Here is an 11,212-nt window from a genome sequence, read left to right as displayed (position 1 = left end):
ATATTTCAGCTTAGGCTTGATCCACAATATTGGGCTGTGGCACGTACCACAATTATGACCAAATACTGATACTTTCGCGCTACAATTTTTTCTTTTGTCTTGGACGAAATAATGAAGATTCTCAAAAAAGGCAGAGGAATTAACAAAAGTACGGAGCAACTTTTTCCTGTATTGGTTTTTGAAAGACTGGCACAAAGTTGATTTAACCAGACCAAAACTTTGACCTAAAACTAACCCAAGTACGCTTAAACGGATCATTCGCTTGACGCAAATCTGGGCAATTTTCGCACTTTAGGAACTGAAATTGGCGGCAACACTGATGGTTTCTAGGGTTAAAGCAGGAATTTTATCCTTTTAAAATCTAAAATGATCATTTAGCAGGGTAAGGCCCCCAATACTTGGCCAGTGCCTTATCTTGAATAGAAATCCTGATTAAAAATTTGTTTCTAAACTATTACAGATTCACAATTTCAAATATCCAATCAACAAAAAAACAAATGATTGCAATTCTATAGGCTATGTATAAATACAAGAATATTTGGGATGGAATAATTCCATAATGGTGAGTTTGCAGTAGTTTTGTAAGAGAGAAAAGATGTTCTAAAAGTCAAAATGCATCTATTAACAATAGTTTCATGACCCCAAACAATTGTTCCAGTAATACCAACATTGACCTAAAAATTCTAGTTGATCAACTTCTTGCTATCTCAGAAACAGGTTAGGTTAGGAAAATAAAACTTTCTGGGATGGGTCTACAGGCTAAAGTATGTCCCAGGAAAGGTGTTTTGAAGTACCTACCTCCACTCCTTCTCCCTCTAGAGGGCCCTGACCTTTAAAAATACATGTGTTATAAAAGTGAAACCTTTCAAAATAGATCTTCTGGTTAAATGAGGTACAACAAAATTGTTTTCAGCTTTAAACCTTTGCTCAATCCCAATTTATAAGGTTTTAAAGATATGCAAATACATTTCCTAAATTCTGAAAAAAATGAATATGGCTCAAAATTCTACTCAAATAACAGGTTTTGTCAAAATTTCAATAGGTACAGACCTGTCATGTAGACAAATTTCAGGACCCTCTAGAGGGAGAAGGAGTAGAGGTGGGTACTTTAAAATACCTTCCTGGGGTATACTTTAGCCTGTAGACCCATCTCCAAAAGTTTCATTTTCATAACCTAACCCCTTTCCAAGATAGCAAGAAGTCACTTAACTAGAATTTTACCCAATTTTTCTATTCTACAATAAATGTTGGTAAAATTCTAGTTAATTGACTTCTTGCTATCTCAGAAAGGGTTTAGGTTAGGAAAATGAAACTTTCACGGATGAATCTATAGACTAAAGTATGTCCTGGGAAGGTATTTGAAGCAACCACCTCCACTCCTTCTCTCTCTAGAGGGCCCTGACCTTTGATGACCTTTAAAAATATGGTTCTGATAAAATTGAAACCTTGCAAAATAGATCTTCAGCTTAATTGAAATACAAAAAAATTCTTTTCAGCTTCATAACTTTGCTCGATACCATTTTATGAGGTTTTAAAGATATGCAAATACATTTCCTAAATTTTGAAAAAAAACATTGATATGGCTCAAAATTCTACTCAAATAACAGGAATTGCATTTTCAAAACTAAAGGCAGAGAAAAGGCAACTAGTAAGTGAAATTTAAGGTAAAACATTGTTTTGTCAAAAGTTCAATAGGTATAGACCTGTCATCTAGGCAAATTTCAGGGCCCTCTAGAGAGAGAAGGAGAGGGGGAAGGTATTTGAAGCAACCACCTCCACTCCTCTCTCTAGAGGGCCCTGACCTTTGATGACCTTTAAAAATATGTGTCTGATAAAATTGAAACCTTGCAAAATAGATCTTCTGCTTAATTGAAGTACAGAAAAATTATTTTCAGCTTCATAACTTTGCTCAATACCATTTTATGAGGTTTTAAAGACATGCAAATACATTTCCTAAATTTTGAAAAAAAACATTGATATGGCTCAAAATTCTACTCAAATAACAGGAATTGCATTTTCAGAACTAAAGGCAGAGAAAAAGCAACTAGTAAGTGAAATTTAATGTAAAATGTTGTTTTGTCAAAAGTTCAATAGGTATAGACCTGTCATCTAGGCAAATTTCAGGGCTGTCTAGAGACAGAAGGAGAGGGGGAAGGTATTTGAAGCAACCACCTCCACTCCTTCTCTCTCTAGAGGGCCCTGACCTTTGATGACCTTTAGAAATATGTGTCTGATAAAATTGAAACCTTGCAAAATAGATCTTCTGCTTAATTGAAGTACAGAAAAATTATTTTCAGCTTCATAACTTTGCTCAATACCATTTTATGAGGTTTTAAAGACATGCAAATACATTTCCTAAATTTTGAAAAAAAACATTGATATGGCTCAAAATTCTACTCAAATAACAGGAATTGCATTTTCAGAACTAAAGGCAGAGAAAAAGCAACTAGTAAGTGAAATTTAAGGTAAAATGTTGTTTTGTCAAAAGTTCAATAGGTATAGACCTGTCATCTAGGCAAATTTCAGGGCTGTCTAGAGAGAGAAGGAGAGGGGGAAGGTATTTGAAGCAACCACCTCCACTCCTTCTCTCTCTATAGGGCCCTGACCTTTGATGACCTTAAAAATATGTGTCTGATAAAATTGAAACCTTGCAAAATAGATCTTCTGCTTAATTGAAGTACAGAAAAAATATTTTCAGCTTCATAACTTTGCTCAATACCATTTTATGAGGTTTTAAAGATATGCAAATACATTTCCTAAATTTTGAAAAAAAAAATATTGATATGGCTCAAAATTCTACTCAAATAACAGGAATTGCATTTTCAGAACTAAAGGCAGAGAAAAAGCAACTAGTAAGTGAAATTTAAGGTAAAATGTTGTTTTGTCAAAAGTTCAATAGGTATAGACCTGTCATCTAGGCAAATTTCAGGGCTGTCTAGAGACAGAAGGAGAGGGGGAAGGTATTTGAAGCAACCACCTCCACTCCTTCTCTCTCTATAGGGCCCTGACCTTTGATGACCTTAAAAATATGTGTCTGATAAAATTGAAACCTTGCAAAATAGATCTTCTGCTTAATTGAAGTACAGAAAAATTATTTTCAGCTTCATAACTTTGCTCAATACCATTTTATGAGGTTTTAAAGATATGCAAATACATTTCCTAAATTTTGAAAAAAAAACATTGATATGGCTCAAAATTATACTCAAATAACAGGAATTGCATTTTCAGAACTAAAGGCAGAGAAAAGGCAACTAGTAAGTGAAATTTAAGGTAAAATTTTGTTTTGTCAAAAGTTCAATAGGTATAGACCTGTCATCTAGGCAAATTTCAGGGCCCTCTAGAGAGAGAAGGAGAGGGGGAAGGTATTTGAAGCAACCACCTCCACTCCTCTCTCTAGAGGGCCCTGACCTTTGATGACCTTTAAAAATATGTGTCTGATAAAATTGAAACCTTGCAAAATAGATCTTCTGCTTAATTGAAGTACAGAAAAATTATTTTCAGCTTCATAACTTTGCTCAATACCATTTTATGAGGTTTTAAAGACATGCAAATACATTTCCTAAATTTTGAAAAAAAACATTGATATGGCTCAAAATTCTACTCAAATAACAGGAATTGCATTTTCAGAACTAAAGGCAGAGAAAAAGCAACTAGTAAGTGAAATTTAAGGTAAAATGTTGTTTTGTCAAAAGTTCAATAGGTATAGACCTGTCATCTAGGCAAATTTCAGGGCTGTCTAGAGAGAGAAGGAGAGGGGGAAGGTATTTGAAGCAACCACCTCCACTCCTTCTCTCTCTATAGGGCCCTGACCTTTGATGACCTTAAAAATATGTGTCTGATAAAATTGAAACCTTGCAAAATAGATCTTCTGCTTAATTGAAGTACAGAAAAATTATTTTCAGCTTCATAACTTTGCTCAATCCCAATTTATAAGGCTTTAAAGATAGGCAAATACATTTCCTAAATTTTGAAAGAAAAACATTGATATGGCTCAAAATTATACTCAAATAACAGGAATTGCATTTTCAGAACTAAAGGCAGAGAAAAAGCAACTAGTAAGTGAAATTTAATGTAAAATGTTGTTTTGTCAAAAGTTCAATAGGTATAGACCTGTCATCTAGGCAAATTTCAGGGCCGTCTAGAGAGAGAAGGAGAGGGGGAAGGTATTTGAAGCAACCACCTCCACTCCTTCTCTCTCTATAGGGCCCTGACCTTTGATGACCTTAAAAATATGTGTCTGATAAAATTGAAACCTTGCAAAATAGATCTTCTGCTTAATTGAAGTACAGAAAAATTATTTTCAGCTTCATAACTTTGCTCAATACCATTTTATGAGGTTTTAAAGATATGCAAATACATTTCCTAAATTTTGAAAAAAAAAATATTGATATGGCTCAAAATTCTACTCAAATAACAGGAATTGCATTTTCAGAACTAAAGGCAGAGAAAAAGCAACTAGTAAGTGAAATTTAAGGTGAAATGTTGTTTTGTCAAAAGTTCAATAGGTATAGACCTGTCACCTAGGCAAATTTCAGGGCCCTCTAGAGGGAGAAGGAGTGGAGGAGGGTACTTTAAAATACCTTCCTGGGACACACTTTATTCTGTAGATTCATCCCTGTAAGTTTCATTTTCCTAACCTAAACCCTTTCTGAGATAGCAAGAAGTCTATTAACTAGAATTTTACTAATCTGTCTGTGATTTTAATATATTCTAACTGATGTTTTGATCCTGTGTCCAAGATAGACAGCATTTCCCAAGATTAGATAGTCCTTTAACAGCTGACAACCATGTAAGCAATTGTAGGGTAAGGTCAAGTCTGGCAGGAGTCAATGAACAGCAACTAAACTTGCAAATGAAAAAATTCACTCATTTTATAATTCATGAGTTATGTTGACCTGTTTGCCATATCTAAATAGTTCAAGGATTTTAACCTATAAATTTATTCTGGGGTGGTGACCTGAGATTTGTTTTTTTTCAAATAAAATGGTATTTTATTTTTGATAGATATCATTTGCAATTCCATCTGTGACTACAGTTGTGCTGTACTTAGGAGTTTTTATTAAGATGTGAGTTGTATTTAATTGTTTTGTCTTTTGTTTTTTTTTTCTCTCTTTTACTTTTGTTGTTCTTTGTCTTTTTCTGTAGATGACCAACTAAGTTTTTTTTTTCCATTGATAAAGGCTCCAGGATGTGGAATCAAAATATTTGGGATTTTTTTATTTATTGATATTTTGATGTTGCTTTTGTTTTGAGTATGTTTTAGGACGCCTGTCACTGCTTTATTTGAATTAAACTTGATATTTTCTTTCTTAAACTCCCTCTTGTAAATGAAAAGCTGTGTGGTCTAAGATATTAGAGAGGATTTTTAGTACTGTAGTCATTCAGTTGAGGAAGTATTTGGAAATAGCATTGTAAATCCAAGCTACAATGAAATCAAGGAACATAATTCTTTTTTCTAAAGGAATATGATGCCATAATCAATGTGGAGTGAAGTTAAGTCTAGATGCCAGATGTATAAGTAATAAAAATGGAAAATTGCAATGCTGCTTTGGTTTTCCAATACAATTCAAAGAAGATGAAAAGTTGAAAGATTTTCAGCGTTATGACTCCAAATCGGGCTAAAGTAATCAAGAATAATTTTCAGATGACCTTGCAGTTTATTGAAAAGCAAAGATAATTGCCAAGTCATGCAAGATAATGGTTTTGTTGTTTATTTTTCATGTTGGTTTAGGTAAATGGTCTCATGCTCTATTCAACAAAATTGCTTTACTACTACTACTACTACTATTAATTCCCATGTGGCCACATGTAACACTTATTTACTGAAAAAATTCCTATGTCACAACATTATTGAATATATTGGCAGGCTAGGTTGATTAAAATATTTATTTGATACATCTACAAAGGACACAATTGCACTTCAATAAAGGTTGTTAAAATCAATGTATTTTGATTTATAATGAAGTGGACACATACGCAGAAGGTGACTACATTGCACCAAATGAAGCATGCTGGCAATTGTTTGGCCAAAATATGTGAAGAAAGATTCATGTGAAACAATACTTGAATGTTCATTTATGTGGTCAATACCAAATGCAAGATATTAACTAAACCTAAGAAGATTTGATTGATATTGGTAACTGCTCACAAAGAAAGCAAAGCAGCAACAGCTGTAAAATAACTGAGGAATATATTAATTATGGATGGGGAGCAATCAGGGTTGTGGGATACATTTGCAAGTGGAGTAATTATTGCAGTAAAAGTATAGGATTGGGGCTTCCCAAAAAGAGAAAGGCTAGGAAATAAAAGTAGCAGTTTTAGATTGCTAATTTTATGTTCTTCAGTGTGGTTAAATTAGTATCCACAACAATTAATCACATCTTGCCCTCACATGGTTCAATATATAGCCCTAGTCTGTATGCAAAACTAACCCAAAATGAAAGTAGTACCATTAGATTCCTTATTTATGCTCCTTTTCAACATAAAGCTCTGTTATTGTGGTTTGACTACTCAGGAGAAAACACTATTAAATTCTGAAACCTTACCTTCCTCCTGAGCCACCAGAGGCACCCAGAGCATTAAAGAAGAGCCGCCAGCCGTCCCGCATGTGCGCCACCGCCAAAATATCTTCCCATTGGGGTTATATCATTGTGTGAATGTTCGATAGGTCCTGTCTATATCTGCCATGCAAGGTGTTTTTTAGTCAACCTCTCCTGTGGTTTCCCTAAGCTTGCTATTCCAAGATCTGTCTTGGGATCCTATCGTCCTTCATACGGACCACGTGCCCAAGATATTGCCACCTCCGTTGCCAAATGATGTCTATAACCATAGGCTGGCCTGAGACACGTTGGACTTTCTGGTTTGTGATGCGATCTCTCCAGTTGATATTCAGAATCCTTTGAAGGCAAGAATCTGTCTCTCTTGTTGTTGACTTAAATTCCAGCACTCACTGCTTTAGAGGTGTGTAGAAAGGACATTGCTATTGAATAGCCTCATTTTTAATTTTCGAAGAATACTTTTTTGATCGCCATACTGGTTTTAGTCAGTTAAAAGCTCCACTGGCTTGCCCTATCCCCAACTGCACTATCTGCTTGCTGAACGCGGAATTTTCCACTATGTTGCCAAGGTATCTTCTCTGTGTTGATCTTGAGACCAAGCTGGGCAATGTTTCTATGGATGGTATTGAGGAGATCCTGTTGTTGGGTCTTTGTACTTTCCATCAAGGCAAAATCGTCTGCAGAATCCAGATCGGCTAGCTGTTTACATCTGCAAAACTAAAACATGACCTTGAAAAATTTCATCTCGAACCCAACATCCATCAGATCATCCAAGAAGATCTACCCAATTTAGTTAGAAGAAAATATATTACACATTGTCATAATCTTTGCAATACTCAACATAAACTGATGCCCAATTTGGTCAGTAGCTAAGAGGTTTCAAAAGGAAAATCTTTCTTCCCATTGTGGCAATGACCTGGAGAAGACGAAGAGGAACATGAATGTGCATTTATTGGAGTGATGATCAGATATTTGGCCGAGTATATTGAATTTAAGCCTTTAAAAATGTATTATATACAGCCTAAGTTAGGACCTGGGAACCTTTTTTTAATTCATTCCTCAAAACACTACCCAGTTCTTGTACTTAGAATTCTTTTTGAAGAAAGTCTATGCATATCTTGATAAAACATCTTTGTTTATTGTCTGTTTTTTCTTGACTACTTTTGGGCAAAGCGGCTCCTGGGATTTTCCTTTGAAGTTGGACCTATTTTTGTAGAATATTGGAAGCATTGTAAGTAGAAATGGAGTAGATGTATTAGCTTGGCCTTACCCAACCCTGTTTTGTAGATCCATTTTGAAAATTTCATCTACCTGTTGCAATTTGAAGTTCATGAAGTCATGTCATGTTGGAAGCAGATATTTGGAAAAACTCTACTAGGCCTTAATTTAGGATTTGGGTTTATTTCTCAAAATTGCATTCACCCATGCTGTACTTGTTTAAAGAACAATGTCAGACCCTAATTGTTCTTTTTATTTTAGCTGCCAAAAATGAAGATATAAATCATGCTGACAAAAAGCAGAGAAGGGAAAGCTAATTCAGCATCAAGAATTCCTTCACGAATGTTATTAGCTAGGCATAGAAGTGTAGGTCCAGTACTGCCAAACAGGAGTTCAATAGAGACAGAATCTGAACTATCTTCCAGTAAGCTTCTCGAATTTAAAGACAGTCCTGTACGAGGACGACTTGTCCGAAAAAGTAAAAGTGTTCTGAGTTTTACTATATCATATGATTCTCAAAAACTTGAACGTCCTTTATCTTGTATTGGAAAGGATGATTTTTATTTACAAAGCTCTAGTGAAAATTCCAAGTTAGCAAAATACATCCCCCTTGAGAAGGTTTTCAATCGAAGCTTGGTTCACAAAGCTGTTCAATGTGATATTCTACTTTCAAATGGGAAAGATGTTGACAAGCTGTCTGGAAGCATTAGTGATTCTACCGATGAACCAAATGGGAACGTGATAGAGAATGGTGTTTCTGCTTCTCCTGAAAAAAGACAGAAACGAAACTTCAGGTCCAAGTAAGAATTCTAGCTTAAATTTGATAAGTTTTTCTGTTCCCATCCATGCATATGTACAGGGAGAAGGGGGGCAGGCTCTGCCCCCCTAAAGTTGGTTTGACTCATCTGCAGACCCCCTAAAAGTCAAATTTATTATTTTCCAAAATAGAAGTTTTTTGGTAATCTATATAAATTTTCAGCTTGTTTTCAATTATTGCTGTCAGAATTTTTTTCAGGGGGGGGGGGCTGCCCCTATTGGAGATTTGTCTTGATAGTTACACAGAAAACCTCAAAAACTGCATCATAAATTTGTTTATATATAATTTTGTTACGTTTTACGAGTCGGACAAAAATTTCGGGGGGGGGGGGGGAGGGGTCGAACCGCATAACCTCTCCTGGATACGGCCTTGTATATAATTAACATACGAAGAGAATGAATTTTCACCCAGCCGAAAATACAGATCGAGGACCAGGGAGAAAAAGAACTGAACATATAACAAATAGCTCTCAATGATCAAATACTTGGAAATAAAAATAAGGAAAACAGAAATAAACGAACAAACACAAGCGAACGGTCAAAACAACAAACAAATGCATTTCTAAACGCTTTTATTTTAACTTTGTCTATTTATATAATTGGCCCCTCTTAAATCCTACTGCACTAATTACCAATATTATAACTAATAGGTATTATGAGGAAGAGGAAGACAAAACCAAACCTGGATTACTGCTTTGATCTAGAACACTTAAAGATCCTGAAAGATGCTTGAATTGTTATAAAATGTATGTAGCTACTTTTACGATTATGAATAGAGAAACAAGTTAATTATTTAAATTTGGATGATGTGAGTGTTGGTTCCTCGATGTTTATTTGTTTATTGATTTTTTTTTAGTATTTCTTTTTAAAGTAGGTAGTGCGGAGACCAGTTGTACTCGGGCGGGGATTGGTGAGTAGAATCTAAACATATTTTAATTGTGAATGTGCTTAATATTAATTGATATTTTGTTTTCTTTTTTTCCAATTAACGGGCCATTGAAATCTTTGGGATATTTTTGTTTACAAATGGAAGTAAAAGGAGCTTGATGAATTTTTTTTACAAAGTTCGCCCAAAGAGTAACATTTCAACGTACAATTTTATCTCCAAATGCAAGAACGTGAACTTCGTTTACTTTTTATGTAAAATAGTAACTTGTATGGTAGCTTGTACACTTTTTCAAGGAAACATTAATCTAGACTATATTAATTAGTATTCATAGATTGAAAAAAAAATCTGGAGACATTGTTATATGATCTTTGGACTATTTTAAACAAAATGGCTACCTCAAAATTTCTAAAAAAAATACCTCTGTCAAAAAATTGGAAGAAAACATTTCAAACAACCAATAGCTTCAATTCCTCCAGCCACTTTAGAATTAACTGAATTACTGTGCCGTTTCTAAGATAGATTTCATTTAATACAAAAACTAAGGTATCGAACAAAATTTACCTGATTCAGTGACTCTCCTCTGAATGAAATAAAATGTGTCCAGCAGGTAAGTCTGTAAAGTTGAGCCATTACACTATTAATATTCTCTGTTTATGATTAAAAATGTTGACTAGAAAAAGTGACAACAATATCATCTGTTAATAAAGTAAGGTAATAGCTGAAAAGCAGAATTTTATCTTATCCACATAAATAAAATAAAACAGTGGAGCTAGAATAGTACCCTTCGCAACGCCAAATTGAATAAGACATTGACTAGAAATAACATCATTTCACATAATTTTAATAGTTTCTTGTTAAAACACTTTCCAACTACTTGAGATGTAAAAAACCATGACAGCCCAACTTCTCTTAATATGCATAGTAACATATTAAAATCTCCTTTTTCAAACGCCGTTCTAAAATTCCTAAACATGGCAAGAGCTAGTTCACATAATCAATTATAAAATCTGTTATAATATTTGTAAAATTTACCAAAAAAATTATTATGATCTGGAAACTAGCAAAGCAAAGATTTGGATACCAAAAGAAGGTGTAATATGGCAAGAGCTAGTTCACATAATCAATTATAAAATCTGTTATAATATTTGTAAAATTTGCCAAGAGAATTTATTATGATCTGGAAACTAGCAAAGCAAAGATTTGGATACTGAAAGAAGGTGTAATATGGCAAGAGCTAGTTCACATAATCAATTCTAAAATCTGTTATAATATTTGTAAAATTTACCAAAAAAATTTATTATGATCTGGAAACTAGCAAAGCAAAGATTTGGATACTAAAAGAAGGTGTAATATGGCAAGAGATAGTTCACCTAATCAGTTATAAAATCTGTTGTAATATTTGTAAAATTTGCCAAAAAAAAAAAAAAACCCTGGAAACTAGCAAAGCAAAGATTTAGATACTTTTTAAAGGTGTGAAATCATAAAGAATAAGAGGCTTAATGACTGAATGTCGGTGAAAAACATTTGGAATCTGGAATGTGTAGGTTTCTGAAGAAATAAGACATTATTTATCAAATTGGGGGTACTTTTACAGAAGGAGGGGGCTAGGGAGTGGAAACCCCCCTTTTTTTAAAGTGGTTTCGCCTCCCCTCCCCAGGAAAAATTGTGCCATAAACATGTAATTTTATATTCTGGTATCCATCCCAGGATGGATTTTAAGTTTAAGTTATGG

General features: G+C 34.2%; 1 protein-coding gene across 3 annotated transcripts in view; it reads left to right on the top strand.

Annotated features, from left to right (window-relative positions):
• Positions 1-306: 306 nt before the first annotated feature.
• LOC136025954 (inositol polyphosphate 5-phosphatase E-like) overlaps positions 307-11,212 on the top strand; it is a 32,394-nt gene continuing 21,488 nt past the window's right edge. Inside the window, exons 1-2 of one of the 3 annotated variants that reach the window (XM_065702057.1) lie at positions 307-382; positions 8,037-8,575. In XM_065702057.1, the coding sequence (XP_065558129.1) occupies positions 8,061-8,575 (515 nt within the window). In that variant the 5' untranslated portion in view covers positions 307-382; positions 8,037-8,060. Of the gene's footprint in view, positions 383-406; positions 563-4,592; positions 5,067-8,036; positions 8,576-11,212 lie in introns of those variants that run through there. The other 2 variants (XM_065702058.1, XM_065702059.1) reach the window with 2 other exon arrangements.

Source organism: Artemia franciscana, chromosome 4 (genome assembly GCF_032884065.1).
Source record: "Artemia franciscana chromosome 4, ASM3288406v1, whole genome shotgun sequence".
In the NCBI taxonomy this organism is placed as follows: Eukaryota; Metazoa; Arthropoda; class Branchiopoda; order Anostraca; family Artemiidae; genus Artemia; species Artemia franciscana.
The sequence above is the reverse complement of the archived record's forward strand: the minus strand, read 5'-3'. Positions and strand labels throughout refer to the sequence as shown.